The sequence below is a fragment of the Ictidomys tridecemlineatus genome, chromosome 5 (genome assembly GCF_052094955.1).
Source record: "Ictidomys tridecemlineatus isolate mIctTri1 chromosome 5, mIctTri1.hap1, whole genome shotgun sequence".
In the NCBI taxonomy this organism is placed as follows: domain Eukaryota; kingdom Metazoa; phylum Chordata; class Mammalia; order Rodentia; family Sciuridae; genus Ictidomys; species Ictidomys tridecemlineatus.
In genome coordinates, this window is record NC_135481.1 from 25,176,440 (window position 1) to 25,194,168 (window position 17,729).

Here is a 17,729-nt window from a genome sequence, read left to right on the forward strand (position 1 = left end):
TATCTTATACCTATCAAATTTCATTTTCTTTCCAAAACACAAAACCTAAAGAGAGCTGAACAATAAAAGACCACACACAAAAAGAATTACTCTCCTAAAGATATCAGTTTGTAAAAAATTATATTAAATATCTTTACATAATAAAAAATAACTATTTTTTAGAAGCTTTTGGTAAGTTTTCTTAATAAAAATAAATCTTGAAGTACTTTCTTTTGGAGAAACATCACCCTATTTAAGACTCTTGTTACAAAAAAATTTTAAGATTTCTAAAGATATTAAATTCCTCTTCAAGACAAACCGTACTGTAGTGTAGATTGGTATCAGTGCAGGTGCAACTACAACTGATCAGTTTGCTACTTCTGAGGGGCAATAAGAAACCACAGGCAAATGTATATCACTGTTGACTTCTCTATTTCCTCTGTAAAATGAACAGTTACCAACTTCCTATAAGAATTTTGAAGTAAACAGTGTATGAGTAAATATTTATGAAGTGTTTTATCATTATTGATTTTTTTTTTTTTTTTTTAAAGAGTAAGACTACTCCCCTTCTCCCAATCATTCACTGGGCAAAGTCCTACTGCCATTACAACTTGTTCTGCAAGTCTCTGGAGTCTAACTTAACATAAATGGAGTCTGCTCACTGTAGCACTGCTCTTAAGCTTGACAAAAGGGGTTATATAAATATGAAGACAAAACAGACCCTGGTTGTACCTCCTGTTTTGTGTTCCTACAGTACAGGTGTAAACCTTAAGTGGACTATTTGTATTGTGGTTGTATCATGGTTCTTGGAACAATAACACTGGGAACACTATAGTGAACAAGCTTACAAAGCAAACAGAAAAGTCAAAAACAGGTTACCGGTCTGTCTCTCAAAACAGACTATGACAAACTAGTTTTTACATACTTCATTACTATTTTCACAGTTTACATTAAATAGCAGTGGAACTGAGCCAATAGCAGGCTCCTGAGGAAAAATTTCACTCATTAGAATCACAACTTGTTTGTTTTTAATATTTTTAGTTGTAAATGGATACAATGCCTTTATTTTATTTTTATGTAGTGCTGAGGACTGAACCCAGTGTCTCATACATGTGAGGCAAATCTCTACCACTGAGCCACACTTGTTTGTTTTTAATATTTTTCTTTAGTTGTAGATGGACACAATGACTTTATTTATTATTGTGTAGTGCTGAGGATCAAACTCAGTGCTTTACATGAAGCACTCTACCACTGTGACCCCAGCCCCACAACTTGTTTTTAATAAGGGTTATTATAATGAGGGTATTTTAGGACTAAACATTATACTATTGGTCTGAAAAGTGCTTCCCTATATAAAAGGAAATAAAATTTACTAAAGAATGATTTTATCTACAAATAAGTATCTTAGCTCCACTTTTTCATCATGAAACTCACTGGAGCTTGGTAGAATTTTCTTGTCTATACTCCCAGGCAGTATTCAAACTTCACAAAGGGAATCGTCAAGATTGAGGCTTCCTTTTTAGAGGGATCATCTAATGCTGGTTTTATATATATATATACACACACACACACATATATATACACACACACATATATATACACACACACACACCCACACACACCCACACACACAATGAGAAACCAATGAAAACAATTTGACTCTCCATATAGTACCCCAAAGATTTCCCTGTGTGCTTTAACTGACTAGAGAATTATCAGTGTACTCCTGGGTCCAAAAAATGAGAAAGTTCATTTCTCCTCAAAACAGAATTTGACTCCCTAAATCAACATATTAGGTGAACTACACAAAACAAAGTTCAACCTAAAAAAGCCAATAATCTGAGATCACCTTATATGAACAAGCTTTTCACAATTTTTCTTTATTTCAAATAATAAAGTTCCTAGTCTATACTTTCAGTACCAAAGAATTTCTTTATTGTGAGTTTAAAGCAATATGTAGGTGAGGGGGGTATCTCCCTAATTCCTTTTCTGAAATTCACTGGATCGGGTGGGTTTTAGAATTCAACTTAATACAGTACATAAATCGTAAGTTACAAATCATTCCCAGTACCTGATAACTACACAGTAATTAGGAAAATAATTACAAAATAAATACAGCCTCCCTTTAGGTAAAACCAGATATTGCTAGCAAAAGTTTATGCTGAATTTATGGGAAAATTCTTGCTTACACCTTTTTTGGGTTTCAAAATTTTTAGTTCAGGGATTGTCGCTCTTTGGAAGGAAAAAAAAAAGTCTCAACAAATAATAATACATGCTATCATCTAAAATAAAAAGAACTAGCTGATACTTCCATGAGAAACACTACAAAGATATTTAAGATACGAGCTGTGGTTGTAGCTCATTGGCAGAGCACTTGCCTAGCATGTATGAGGCACTGGGTTCAATACTCAGAACCACATAAAAATAAATTAATGAAATAATGGTATTATGTCCATCTACAACAAAATAACAAAATCCTTTTTAAAAAAAGATATTTCAAGATAGTCTTGAAACAGCTATAATTACTTGCATAGCTGGAAAGTTACAGTCAATTCAATCTATCTACATATTGCCATCAAGACATTCAATGTGAAACATTCTTTAACTTTATTCCAAAGCAGGATCACATCGAAAAACAGTTCCCAAAACAGATCAACATGAAAAACATGTCAACAGGAGGCATGTAAGCAAGTGGGACACTGAGCAAATGACAAAGTGAGCTGGATATAACAGGGCTTCCAATCAGGAAATATTCCAGTCAGGAAAAAAAAAAAAAAGATCTTACTCCTGCTCTACAAGTGACCATATAAGCTCAGATTCACTTGTGGACAAACTATGCTTCCACAATTAAGTTCAAAGCCTAGATTTTTTTCCTCTCCAGTGACACAAGCAAACCTCTTAATTACTCCCAAGAACCTCAAACAATAACATATGCCTCCAGGACGAAAGCTCCTCCAGTTGATATGATAATCCCTCCTAGCAGGGATTCCCACTCCATGCCCCACCAAGGCTCCCACCTCTTGCTGAGAACAGCAGCACATTTGCTTGTTGACTGGAGCAGCCTCAGATCAAGTCAAACCTGTGTTCTCTACATTAGACACCAATGAAGTAGTGGAGAAGTAATTATAAGCTGATCCTGCTCACAACAGCTCACTGGCAGAACTAACAGGAGCAAATAAACAATTTTTGAGAGGACAGCCTACAGAAAGACTTCCATTTCGTAACCAGAATGTTGTTTCATCAGTCTGATTATGACAAATTCAGAGAAAACCCTTAGTTCAAATTCATGTACCTTCTTAATACCTGAAACAGTGATGGCAAAATGACATCTTGAACCAAATTTCTCAAATTTTAATAACCAAAAATATAGTAAGGTATGGTATTGGTTAAAATTTTTTTAAGTAATAATTTCTGTCCCGTCTCTTGTCTCAAATTGTTTTACTAAAATATTTTGAAGACTTCATCCCTGAGTCAATGCAATAAAAATTTAAACAATTTCTTATCTATTCTCATTTCTGTACGATCTTTAAAGGTGATCTTTTAGTACCCAAGCAATTTACAGTAGCTTGAATGACTCACCATGGTGTTTATGAGAGCACATTTTTTACCTGGAACACAAAAGAGCATTTTGAACATACAAAAAATGTGATTCTCTCTATAAAAAAAATACATTTTCAGGACTGGGTTATGTAGCTCAGTGGTAAAGCCCTTGCCTAGTGAGTGCAAGGTCCTGGGTTCAATCTCCAGTGCCACAAAAAACAAACAAACAAAAATATACATTTTCTTCCTAAGTAGGGTATGTTAAAAAGTTATAGGATGATCTGGCTGGAGACAAGAAAACAGGCTCAAATAAGTTACATTACTAACAAATCTATCTGCGTTTTAGTTTATGGAAATAACAGCTTCCTCCCTACAGAAACAATTTTCTCCCTAATCATAGGCTTCTGTAGGAGCAGAAAAAGTTCAGAAATAAAGACAACTAAAGAATATGCTTCAGAACTGCGTTTCCTGCTAGGGATAGTATAGGCTAGTATCCCATTTGACCCTGTCCCTACTCCCAAAATACAAAGAAAAACAAGGGGAAGATGATGGTGCCACAAGCCAAGCAAAACACATCTTCAGAACTTGTTTTACTGATAGTTAACAAAAAAACATGTATATTCTGTGACATATATGTTTATGCTACATAGAAAGTAAAATGTGCATTAATATTTAAGATAAGATTTCTTCTGCTGACTTGCAACATGTTGCTTCAGGCTACTAGTGGAGTTTATGTCTCTTATCCTCTGCCATTAGGAAGAAAAGTGGACAAGCTGGAGATGTAGCTCCTTAAACAAATGTTCAACCACACCTAGAATGTACAAGGCCCTGGGCTCAATCCCCAGCACCACAAAAAAAAAAAAAAAAAAAACCAAAGAGAGAGAAAGAAGGAGAAGGAGAAGAAAAGTCCTATCCTGGAGACTCTTAACATTCTCTTCAACCTGTCTCCTGTCTCCCAGCTATTCTGTCCTTTCAGGTCACATAATTTTTATCTTATTTTTTTTTTTTATACCTCATTTCAGAATTTTAAGTAGGTGGAAAAAATGTAGAGAAAACACTACATTTAAATAATGGTGATGCCTAAGCATTGCAGAACATTTTCAAAAGGCATACACATTCTATTCACCATTCTATATGCTACCATACCTCATCTACAAATAACAGCATTAAAGCCAGGCATGTAGTGCAAGCCTGTAATCCCACCAGCTCAGGAGGCTGAGGCAGAAGGATAGCAAATTCAAAGCAAGGAGCTAAGTAACCCAGTGAAACTCTGTCCCTAAATAAAATACAAAATAGGGGTGGAGATGTGGCTGAGTGGTCAAGTGCCCCTGAGTTCAATCTTACCCCCACCACCACCAAAAAAAAAAAAAGATAGGATTAAGAAGAAATCAACAATCAACTAAAAGAAGGAAGAAAGGTAAGTAAAGTTCTTAGGTACCTGATGACCTTTCACAACTACTCATCCTTGATTACTCTTCAGATTCATAATACCCATATAGTTGTATGGCACTAAAAAGCAGTTGTGAGGGGCTGAGGTTGTGGCCAGTGGTAGAATGCTTGCCTCGCACGTGTGAGGTACTAGGCCCAATCCGTCAGCACCATATAAAAACAAATAAACAAAATAAAGGTATTGTGTCCATCTACAACTAAAAAACTAATATAAAAAAAAAGCAATTTGGGGGCTGGGGCTGTAGTTCAGCCCCTAACTTGCCTCACATGTGTGACGCACTGGGTTCAAACCCCAGCACCACATAAAAATAAAGATACTGCGTGTTCATCTACTAAAGTAAAAAAAAAAATTTTTAAAAAGGAAATTTTGATATGCTGTCCATGTGAGGACATTTTCTCACCATTACTACCAACAAAGCGTTTCATTTTCTCCAATACGAAATGAGATAATGTCTATAAATTACTTAGTATAATGCCTAACATACAATAGCAATTCAATAGACACTGGCTATTATTATTGTTATTATGTAACTTCTAAAGTTTTACTTAAGAAGATGTCACATAATAATGGGTAGTGAACATTTTTGAAGTAGCTAACATGGCAGGGCGTAGCAGGCAAAACATAGATACTCTCATTTATTTAAATCTCACAAGGATTCCAAAGGTAGGTATTATAATTCCCCTTTCACAAATGAGAAATTTAAGTCAAATGATTTGTCTATAACCCCATAGCTAATCAGTTGCAAAATACTAATTCCAAACCAGTTGTCTGGCTCCTAAATTCAACTCTTCCTACCACACAACATTGCATCTCTCATAAAAAGTAAAAAATTCAAGTCTTACTGACAAGACTCCAATTAGATTTCCACTCCAATTTAAAAAACACAGAGAATGAAAGGAATTCCCTCTCTAGTCATGGCACACCCTTTTATACAAAAATACAAATGTGTACCAAATGTCATCATCTACTTTTCATATGTTAATAAAAATTTATATTTTTACATTAAATAATCAACCAAAGGGGCTGGGATTGTGGCTCAGCGGTAGAGCCTTAGCCTAGCACAGGAGGGACGTAGGTTCGATCCTCAGCACCACATAAAAATAAAGGCATTGTGTAGTGTCCATCTACACCTAAAAAATAAATATTTAAAAAAAAAAAAGGGCTGGAGTTGTGGCTCAGTGGTAGAGTGCTTGCCTAGCAAGTGTGAGGCACTGGGTTCAATTCTCAGCACCACATAAAAAAATAAATAAAGATGTCCATTTACAGCTAAAAATATTTAAAAAAAAAAAATCAACCTAAGTCACTAATTTTATACACCTAACTCCAGCACTAATGTCAATTCTTGGCCTAATCATTTATCTCCCTGAGTGCATTTCCCTAAGGAATTCATTCACTCAGCTTTAATTATAACTTAAAGGCACAAAAACAGAGTCTATGTCTTCTATCCAAAAAAAAAAACAAATGTAAATTGGGTAAAAATGTATGTCCATACAAAAAGGTGTTCATTAACACATTAATTATAAATTAATAAACAAAATTCTGAAATGTCAAGCAATAAAGAACTGACTTCAGTTATGCAATATCCATCCCAAACAACTGCATATAACAATTTTAATCCAACTTTATTAAGAATCTTTAGTAATACGAGAAAATATTAATGATAAAATATTAAGTGAAATTAAAAAGCAGTACAGAAAATGAAACCATCATTAAGATCTCAACTTTGCTATCTATCAGGGAAAAAAAAATCAGGACTATAGGGGGAAAAAAAATGAAAACATAACGATTTTCTCTGGATAATAAAATAAGGGTTTTTTTCCTTTCCATGTTGCTTTTTCTATTCCCCAGTTTTCTTTACAATGACAACTATGTATTAATTTATAAGCAGCAGTAAGATCTTTATCTCCCACCATCCTTCCCTCATAAATCCCCAAATTAGTCAAGAGTCTGAGGCCTTGTGATTATTTTATCTGTTTGTTTGTTTTGATGCTAGGAACTGAATCCATGGCCTCACACATTCTAGGCAAGCACTTTACTCCTGAGCTACATCCCCAGACCAGTTGTATAAAATTTAAAATGCTCAGAACAATTCAGCATTTTCATTATTTCCAGTGCTCCATTTTCCAATCGTGTCATGACTACAACCTTGAGTCATTTTTCTTACCTACAGAAATTCAACCCTTCATAGTCTTATCAATCCTTTACTCCTAGTATTTTTCCTTTCTACTTTCTATACTAACATAAAATTCAAACCTTTACCAGCAGCTCATCCCTGAATAACCACAAAAGTCTCCTGAATAAACAAATGTTTTCTTTGTTCTATAGCCTCCCCACTAATAATTCACTCTATGCCATTTAATGTTCTTGGAGCATTAAGTGTATTAGCTCATTTAATCTTCATAGCTATATTGTTAGTACTCCTTTACAAATTAAGAAACAGAAACACAGAGAGGTTAAGTAGCTTACCCAAGATCAACCAGTTAACAAGTGATAAAATGTGTATGTAAACTCATGCAAAATCATTCCAGGTAACAGAATATGACATGAATTCAGGAATGGTGTCAATACAAACCAGCTTCTCTTTCTCCAAACTGTACAGGGCCTTAGATGGAGCCAAATTCCATTTCTGGGTATCTCCTCATGCTAATCCACACCTGAGAGGCCAGTTCTTTTCCCTAATTCATTTTCCATTATCTCCTTCACAAGTCAACTCTGAATTCAAAACTTCTGAGTATTCCTTAAGCCTGTTCCCTGAATCTATGGCACATCTTGATTCTTATGAATTTAACTGAAATTATATTAATGTGCAGTTTCTGACATTTTTGTTACAGAAATTTACTTTACAATTCTACATTTTATCTTCAGGTTACCAGATTTCAATAACATAAAGCAGCCAGTAACATTCAAGCATAATTATCAATTGCTCAAGAACAGAAAAGGGTATCTGGTTTTAATAAAAGAATATATTCTATACAGCCTTGTTAAATACAAAGTGTGAAAACAACTGTTCTTATATTCAAGGTTGAATATCTTAGATCATCTTTATCTTCCCATTCCAAGAGAATCTAAATCTTAAAACTCAAAGAAGACAATATACCATAGGATAGTTTAAGAAAAAAAGAAGAGTTTCTATTTAGACTGTTTATGAAAACAGACAAAAACCATCAATACAGCTATGCTTCCCTATATACAATAAGTATCTAAAATGCTGTGATCTAATCAAGTCATTTTTCAAATCCATTAGATCCACAATAGCTTGAACATTATAGGAATTGTTCTAAAGAATATATTCTACTCATGGGTATAATCTTGTCCCTAGTTTTTCAGTTTTCCATTTGTATTTTCACATGTAAGTTGTCACTAAAAGACCCCTTTGCTACTTAAATTTTCCTCTGCTACTTAACTTTTCCTTTAAATGATCTATTAATAGCTTGCCATATTTATTTTAAAATATATTTTCCACCACATCCCTGCTGACTATGCAGTTACTCTCATTCATCACTATAGTTTACACAGAGCAAATGTCTAACAAGTTTAAATTATAACAAATATATATAACTAAAAATTATAGTTTATAACTATAAATTTCAACACAGTGTATATATAATATGACCCACACCCTATACATAACAAACATTAAAATACCTTAAAGGAAAGGCCAAACCTAGTTTTCCTTCTGTTTAAAAAAAAATCACCATTCCTATAAAAAAAAAAATCACCATTCCTCTTCTACTGTAGTTCACCTTAAAAACACATTAGTAAAATTTTGGTTTTCTCTTAATTTTTTTTCTTGGTAAGTTCAAATAACGCTACAGCAATCTAAAATGTTTACTAGGGCAAGAAGACATTTAATAATCTTAATATGCTTAATATGATGTATAGGTATTTAATAATCTTACCCCAGATTTTTTAATTATCTGAGAAGAGAATGCAATTATAAAAGGGCAGCATCAGGAATCCTTGTGATATGGAACAGTTTTTTTGTCTTGATTGTATCACTATTAATAACCTCATTGTGATATTGTACTACAGTTTAGCAAGATGTTACCATTGCAGGCAAATGAGTAAAGGTTACATAGTATTTCTGTATTGCTTCTTATAACTGCATTGAATCTATAATTATCTCAAAACAAAAAGTTTAATTAAAAAAAAAATCACTGAAAAGCAATTAATGAGAATTCATTAATATTTTTCTGGCCTTACATCAAGATTTTTTTTAAAAACTATGTATCTCTGAATATCCTCCTCACTCCAACTGATCAATAGCTGAAGAATGATAAACTGTATTCATTTTTAAATTTAAAAATTACGAGAAGATATTTCTTAAAATAGTTCCCAAAACTCTTAAGATGAAACTTATACTATTACAAAAGTCTAATGTGAAAAAGGAAAAGGAAAACTTTAACCTCCTAGTTAAAGTAACTTTCTAGATAAAAGCATGAAAGACAAACTCAATCAATACAAATGGCTTATAAAATTATACCACTCCCCTCCAACATCTCTTACTACTTGGATTAAAATACAAAGGAAATTTTCAGAAAACATTCAAATACTTAATTTAATATATTTTTTTAATCTGCATACTCAAACCCTAAAGTTGGGGGTTAGGAGAATTAAATACCTGAACCATATCCATTTTATCAATCCTTTCCACAAACTTTCTTTTTATATACTGCCTTAATAGAATACCTCACCTTTCACTTCCACAGAAACACTTTTCTCAAGGTCACTAGAGAACACCTCACACAGCAAATGGATAAATTCACAATGAAACTATACTACAAAAGAAGTTAATACCTTGATGTAGAAATAACACTAATAAACTCTTGGAGATGAAAAATAGTAAGTATATCTTTTACATAACTTTTGACGAAGTGTCAGCTATCATATAAGTTGCTTTGCTTTTAAAAGTAAAATACAGATAATATCACATACTATAATATATACTGTATGCTTTCAGCTAAAAAAAAATTCTAAAAGTCTTATATACTATTTCTCAAAAACAATCTACTATGAAATTAAGACATTCTCTAAAAGGACAAATAAATAATCAAGAGAAAACTATACTGCACAATGTTAAATTATCATCTTCAAAAAGAAAAAGGCATAAGATTTTGCAAATTTTTTTTCAAAGACAAAAAAACTCTAATCTTTATAGTAGCACTTCAAAAGCAAAAATCAGTTCTTTAGCTCCTTACATGCTGCAAATAAACAGGCATTACAATGTATTACATAATATCCTCTGAAATCAGGGCACAAGATTATTCATATGTCAATAAAGTATATAAAAAATATAAATAAAATATTACTCTGTCAATTTCTCTTAGACATTTACTTTAAGATTAAAAAATGGCTATAGTGAAGCCTTATCTACCCTATATTTGACATAAAATAATCCCATACCATTTTTCTCAAATTTAAACCCACTCACTAACTTTGAAGGTCACGGCTTATTTTATTATAATTTTGGGGGGAATTTAAAACAAACCACCCAGGTAAATATTTCCATGTCCACTGAATACAGGTGTTTAAGTTCAAACTTTCAATAGACAAATGATAAAACTAAAAATTTCCTACTCCAAAGAATCAAGTGTGACCACTTCTACAAAACAGAATAACATTCTTTGTGTAATGAAATAAAAGGAAGCTAGCAACTCCAATGCCACGCTTGCAATCCACATTTGAGTTTAAATACTTTTTAATTTCACAGACTATAATTATTCTTGATATAATTGTTCTTATTCTAAAATTGGAAAGAATTTATAATAGCAAGTTTCTGAAGTCCAAGTCCTAGTTCTCATTAAGTATCCAGTTAAATATATTTTCCATGCATCTATCTTCAAAAAATATATACTATCCAAACATAAGTAAGAACAGTATAAAATAATATCACTACTCATTGAAGGAAATTGAAGGAAATATACAAGGTTAGACAAAGGCAATTTGAAAGTTCCTGAAAATGAATTCTTAGTTGTAAAAACCAAAATGTCTTCAAAACACAAGACTATACCCACCTTCTATATTTATAATTTTTTTCTATTCCCCAAAACAGTAAAATTTCACATGATTACCAGTAAAAAGGAAGGAGATGAGAGAAGAGTTGGGATTTGGCTAACATTTCATGATATCCTTTTGAACAAATGTAATATTTTATTATCCTTTAGGCTACAAAATGATTTACTTATTTGAGATGCTAGATAGCATGCTATATTTTCCCCACAAGTTGTAATTTCATAATTAAAAATGAATTTTAGTAAAGTAGTGTATGATCTGATACATTTTTTAAATGTGAAGTGGAATAAAGTTTTAAATTAGTTATTAAAATTCCCAGTGTTTTGTTCTCACAGTATTTTAAGAAATCAACTATCAGTTTACTAGGGTAAATAAAAAGCACTGATCAAAAAGCAATTACTGCGTTTCAGCTCAGAGACCTGACACTTGGTTTTCATATGATGCTGCTGCTATGGCTTTACTATTTTCCATCTCTCTGAGTACCAAGGAATAAATTCAAACAGAAATTATAGCCTTTGTACATCAGAATGGACTTTACTTCTGGAATATTAATTTTAAAATTATGAGTTTTAAAAAAAGTTAGAAAAAAAATGGAATGTCTAATAATGGAACAGAATAGTTATAAATACACCAAAAATAAATTCAAAGATAACAGCATTGATATAGAAATAGGAATCTAATAAACATTACCCTAATGTAATGTGAATATAGAACAGACAGAACTTATTCACCTAAGACACGTAATTTAAAAAAACATAAGTTTATATTCATTTCTAACATTTCATCCATTAATATTTTAAATAACTGCCCATGAAATTAGTTACTTATAAATTTCCAGTAGCCAACTTTTAAAATAAATACATCTTACTAATTATCGCATGACTCAATTATTGTATACACATAATCAATAATAGTATTTTACCATTTTTTTAGAATCCAGGTTTAGTGACAGTGAGTTAAAATTTAGCAAATTACATATATATATATACATATATATATATGAAAAAATTTGTTTTAAAGACCACTCATGCACCATTTTTTGTGACATTTTTCTAAATATAAAGGTTTCAAACAATCCTTTGAACTCAAGATGATTTTCAATTTTAAATTCATAGGAAAATGAACAACTTTAAATCTGTATTGAAATTCTTGTAAATGAATCAATGAATCTTTAGCAAACTGTCCATGTTTGATGCTTTTTTGTTTTTATTTATAATTTTAACTTGACACACTAGAAAATGGCATGAAAAGAGATATTAAAATGCTTCATACTTTTTTACTAAAATGTTTCACACCACCAAAATATGAGTTTCTAGTTTTAGACATCTTACCTGATCCACTGAACTGACTGCTTCCCAGTGTTGTTGGTCTGGTTTTCCCACTATTAACAGGTGGGGAAAACATCTGCAAAATAACCCAAATGTATCTATTAATCCTGAATTCTTCTAGATTCTTTGCAAATAAAATTCCACCAAGTGTCATTAGTTAGTTACTATATTTCATAGGGAAGTTGAAATAAAATTGGAGATACATTCAGACTCAGAATGGAAACACTGATACTGTTTCCTAATACTATTTGGAAAAAACTGACTACATTCTTTTCTGAAAACCCAGTCATTTACATAAAGATTCCGGTTTAATTAAGTTTATATAGTAAGTTTCTACCCATGATCTTCACTTTGGAACTAAGTGAATCTCATTATATTAACATTACTTAATATGCACTTACAGTCAGAATCATGTCCAATGAAATTACTATGTACAGTAAGGATAACACAGTCCTATAAAGCAGGTATTAGTCCTGTCTTCTAATAGCAGCTGATAAAGAAATGCAAGCTAGCCCTGTGGTTTCACCATATATTTTTAAGATATTTCCCGGTTGAGACTACAGATAGAGTGCATACATGTATACCCTATGTGCACCTTAAAATAAAAGTACTGGCTCAAATAGCTGAAAATTTTAGCCCTGGATTCACTTTCTTGCAGCTGACATCTTTCAGGTACCATAAACATATCTTAGGGAGGAAAATGGTGAGAAGAGTTGAAGAAAAAATAATTTGTCTTTATATACAGTTTAAAATCACTAATAATCATCAGGGTCAAAGAATGACTCAACCAAAGCTCATGATTATATTGTTCTTCTTTTAACCGGTTAAATCAAACGACCCCTCTGGCATTAAAGTTTGAAATCTGCAAGTCTAGACATTACATCAAAGTTCAGGTGTCCAACTTGGGGGAGCTGGACTCCAGCCCTGAGAACTACTGCTCAAAACAGATGGAGTTCACCCCGCCTAGTGTCTAGGTCTTTCCCCCCTCTTTTCTGCTTGCTTTTTTCCTTGTAAACCTCAGTAGAACCCCAAGATGCCGTAGAACGCTTTCCTACCGCACTGAAGTCCAGCAGGTCGCTCAGTTCCTTGTCGGTCCCTATAGCGGCCATGCGCTGCTGCTGGGAATTCATCTTCGGCCACTTCTAGCAGGTCCTAAGGCAGGGGAAAACGGGCTGAGCGAGAGACCACCGAGGCCCAAAGTGTGTGAGGGGATGGAAAGAGGCGTAAGGGAGGAGGAAAAGCACTGGGGGCGCCCAGCTGACTTCCAATTCCCCCACTCCTTCCCACCACGGTGCGAGCAGGGGGCGGGAGAGCTCAGCGCCCGCGCCGGGTCCCTGAATCCACGCGTTCCTCGGCGCGGCCCGAGAGCGACGCGGTGGCTCCCGCAACTCGCCGCCTCTCCCGCAAGTTTCCGAGCTGGTCCCGGTCCCCTCCCCGGCCCCTCCTGACCCGCGCAGTCGCCGGGAGCTCGGCGCGCGGGGCCCGGCCGGGGCGGGGGGTCTGGTGGGGAGGGGTGAGGGGCAATTCGGCGTCCAGAGAGCGGAGCAGCGGCGAGGGGAGATACGAAGTGACTCACTCGCTCGGCAACAATAGAACTGACAAGTTGCAGCGAACGCGCCGCTCGCAGGCCCACGTCTGCGGCCGCCGCCTCCCGGACGTCCCCGGCGGGCCCAGGGGGTCGGAAAGCACCCCCCGCGCGCCCAAGGGGCGTTTTAAAAAAGAAAGCAGGAACGCCAACAACTAGTCTCGGTCTCGCCGGGCGTCCTTCTCCCCGGGCTCGGCCTCCTCCCACTTTTGCTGCCCTGCCCCGGACCTGCCGAACAATGAGCCTGGCTCAGCGGCCGAAGCCGTCCGCTCTCCCGCGCGCCCCGGAGCCGGGTGCCGGCCCCAGCCGAGCGCCGAGCGGGGCGCGCAGGCCGAGCGCGCCGCCCGCGGGCCTGGCCGCCGGCGACTCGCGCCTCCACCCGACTCCGCTCCCCAACTTGGAGGGGACCTCGGGTTAGGCTCTGTACAATGGGGCGCGGAGTTAGGGCGCGGGCCGGGGACGCCCCAGGTCCGGCAGGGGCTTCCAGCCCCGCCACGCCGTCTCCCTCCCGCTCGCCAACCCGCAATTACCTGCCGCCCCGTCTCCGCATCCAACCACCCCGATTAAAGTTCACTTTGGCCGGGAGAGCGGACTCGGGCTTCCCCTTGCACCGCCCGGCGGCACGGCTCACTTTGGCCCGCGCGAGCTCTCGGGTCCGGGCGGGGGAGGCGGCTCTCGGGCCTGGCCGCCCCTTCCTCCCGGGGCGGGCTGGCGGTCCCCCCGAATAGAACTTGTGGGTCTCCTCAGGCGGACATTTTTTTCGCTGAGGCGGCCTCAGCACCGCGCTCGGCTCGCCTCCGGATCCCTCCGCGCCGGGAAGAGCCTCTGGTTAACCCCTTCGTCCCCTGCCCGCTGCCGCCTCCTGCGCCGAGGAAGTGGAGCTGACTGGGGGGGTCGGGGAGGCGGAGCCGGCGAAAACGGGGAGGGGCCGCTGTGCGGACGCTGGACAAAGCCCGCGGTCGGGTGAGGCGGGCCGGAGTTGCGGCCGGCGGGGAGGGAAGGGAAGGGAAGGGGAGGGGAGGGGAGGGGCGGGAAGCGCGCGTAGGCACCCTGGAGGCAAGGCCCATGCAGCCCGCCGCCTAGGGCGCCTCTTTGGGGCCTCTTGAGAGCAAGGAGACGGGCGCCGTGGCGCCTCCTCGCGCTGGTCCCTCTACGTCTCGGGCCCCGAAGTGGAATCACGGAGTTGGAGCCGTGGGAGCATCTGGATCCGGAGCCCGAGGCCGCAGAGCACTGAAGGCTGCCATCGCCTAGCAAGACATGCTGGACCCTGGACGCCGCACTGGTCTGGGCCCGGAGGCCCTATCCCCGGGAGTCTGCGTGGCGCTTAGCTTGGAAGCTGCGCGCGTGGGGAAGGGAGAGCCTTCTCTGGGCGTAGGAGCGGCTGGTCAAATTAGCCGAATGCAAAAGAAAGGGTAAAAACCTCCCTGAAACCGCACAAAGCAGTAAGGACTTCAGATTCTCAAACTCCACTCACCCCAGCTTTCACGACTGTCGTACCAGAACCCCTTTTGATGCTGTGGAATCGTACAGCGGGAAGAGTTCTTGTAAATGGATTAAGCCAATCCTTCGATGTAACTGAGACGGCCCAGAGAACTTCACACCACCACTATTTTGGTCCGCAAAAATTCTGAAGTTGGCTTGAGGGAGCTCCAGGGTAGAAGGAAGACAGACTAACTAAACCTCAGTTCCTTCAATTTGGGCTTGGAGGTAAGGCTCTCTTGATTGGCAGCCAGTTATGTTGGTTCCTTTGAGTCAGCTGGGGCAATAAAGGCGAGTAAGTCCTAAGCTAAACAGACTCTGCGAAGACCATACATCCAAAGTAAAAAAAATTGAAGAAAGCAGCTTACAAGCAACAACAGGGCAAGAAGGAGTCACTGGATCTTGGACTTGGATGGAAACTAGGAGGTAGATTCAGCTGCATATATGCCATTACTGTACAACTGGAGCTGTCCAGCGAGAGAAGGCAATTGTAGTTTTGGATTTGGGGGCTTCCATGGCGTTGTACTAGCTACACTTGGACCTTGTTCCAGATCCTGTAGTAGTGTATCTTGGGTTAAAAAAAAAAAAAAAAAAAAAACTAGTCCCATTCCTTCCTACCTGCTGAAGCATGTGGTTCTGATCTGAGCAAATTAGCATAACTCCAATTTAAGGAATCGGCTCAATCCCTTTCCCTCCACCAGTTATTGGTTGACATGACAATTTGAGTCAATGAGAGGGGCAATTTGCTGGGGTCTTTGGGGAAAGTGTTTCAGGTTCTGAGAGAGCTTCAGAGGCAACCTCTTCTGCATGTGCTCAAAAAACAAGGAGCTATCTTCCAAACACCAGGTCTGGCCAGGTTAAAATAAAGCAGACATCAAGAAAGCCTTCCCAGAGAGCAGTCTGATCTTTGGTGATGTTTTTGGGTCTGTGAATCAAACAACTCAACCTGGGTCTGCATTCATGATGAAACCAATAAGATTTGAATTTTCTGTGCTTCTTAATCTAGTATGTTCTAACTGATACAAATCCAACAACCCCACCCTCAGCAAAGAGTAGATGAAAAATCTGATTAGGGCCAGGTGTGGTGGTGCTTGCCTGTAATCCCAGCAGCTCAGGAGGCTGAGGCAGGAGGATCACAAGTTCAAAGCCAGCCTCAGCAAAAGTGAGGCACTAAGCAACTCAATGAGACCCTGTCTGTAAATAAAATACAAAACATGGCTGGGGATGTGGCTCAGTGGTCCAGTGCCTCTCAGTTCAATCCCAGGTACAAAAAAAAAAAAAAAAACTGATAGGTAACTTTAAGGTTTCATTCGCATAATAAGATCAAAGTCTCAGTGATAAAACTGGGGGGAGAATCTTAGGGAAGGAGAAGACATCTATCTGAGGGATTTATGCTGTTTTCAGGGGAAAGGAGAGCCAGTTTCTTTTTATACTTCTCACACAACTAATTGAAAGGAAGAAATAGCTATCTGCCCAAGCCCCCAGTCCTAAGGGCTCCCTTCAAAGGACTGATTGAAATTTTTTATGTCTATTAGTTTTATCTTATACTTTGTTCTCATTATGTTGTGAGTTCCTTGACAGTTAAGATTGATTTGTATCTGTCTACACCATGCACCTAACAATTGTAGCAAGAGCACAGTAAACTTAAAAAGGGAAAGCTGAAATTCAATCTATTACTCATTTGAAATTAGAACTTTAAATATTTTTCACGCTGTAATGTAGTCTTTGATATGTGTGTGTGTGTGTGTGTGTATCACAATATAAAGAAGACAGAAGACAATATAAAAAGTGGAGTTTTATATCACTTAGAACATGTGTTTGGGTCTTTGCTAACTTTGCCAGGTAGAACCAAAAGGCTTTATTGAAAAGCTCAAAGAAAAATAAGTAATACAAATTTGATGTTAATTAGTAGCACTGTTTCTATAACAGAAGTTAATGCCAATACATAAATATTGAAAAATATTTAATGAACTTTTCTTACATGCAAGGCATGGTGCTAAATGCTTTTGGAACAGAACATCTAAAATCTACTCTGCATTCAAGTTTTTTTCTGATAGGTTTTAGTTAACTTTCTATTCACCATAACCAAACACAGGAATTCTGTCCACATGACTTCACTCTCTACTTTCTAAGAGCCTCCCACTCTGTATTTGCAAGCATGTGCATGCACACATGTACATATTTTATCAGGCCTGAGTTGTTAAAAGAAACATTTATAATCAAAGAGAAAGCAGTCAAAGCAAGGGCTTTTTGCTTCCTTGGGAAAATGACATGACTTTGGGCCTTTTTTAAAAGAAGACAGAGAAGAGGGAGGAAAGAAAGGTAATGGAATGAAGGGATAAGTAGATCATAAATT

General features: G+C 37.7%; 1 protein-coding gene across 14 annotated transcripts in view; it reads right to left on the minus strand.

Moving 5' to 3' along the window:
- The window catches only part of Tcf12 (transcription factor 12), a 354,335-nt gene extending 339,590 nt beyond the window's left edge, over positions 1–14,745 (minus strand). For 2 of the 14 annotated variants that reach the window (XM_078049567.1, XM_040275784.2), the window contains exons 1-3: positions 14,425–14,743; positions 13,365–13,461; positions 12,313–12,385 (exon numbers count right to left, since the gene is read on the minus strand). In XM_078049567.1, coding sequence (XP_077905693.1) covers positions 12,313–12,385; positions 13,365–13,439 — 148 coding nt within the window. In that variant the 5' untranslated portion in view covers positions 13,440–13,461; positions 14,425–14,743. Of the gene's footprint in view, positions 1–12,312; positions 12,386–13,364; positions 13,462–13,885; positions 13,908–14,424 lie in introns of those variants that run through there. The other 12 variants (XM_013359224.4, XM_005316608.4, XM_078049563.1 and 9 more) reach the window with 11 other exon arrangements.
- Positions 14,746–17,729: the final 2,984 nt, after the last annotated feature.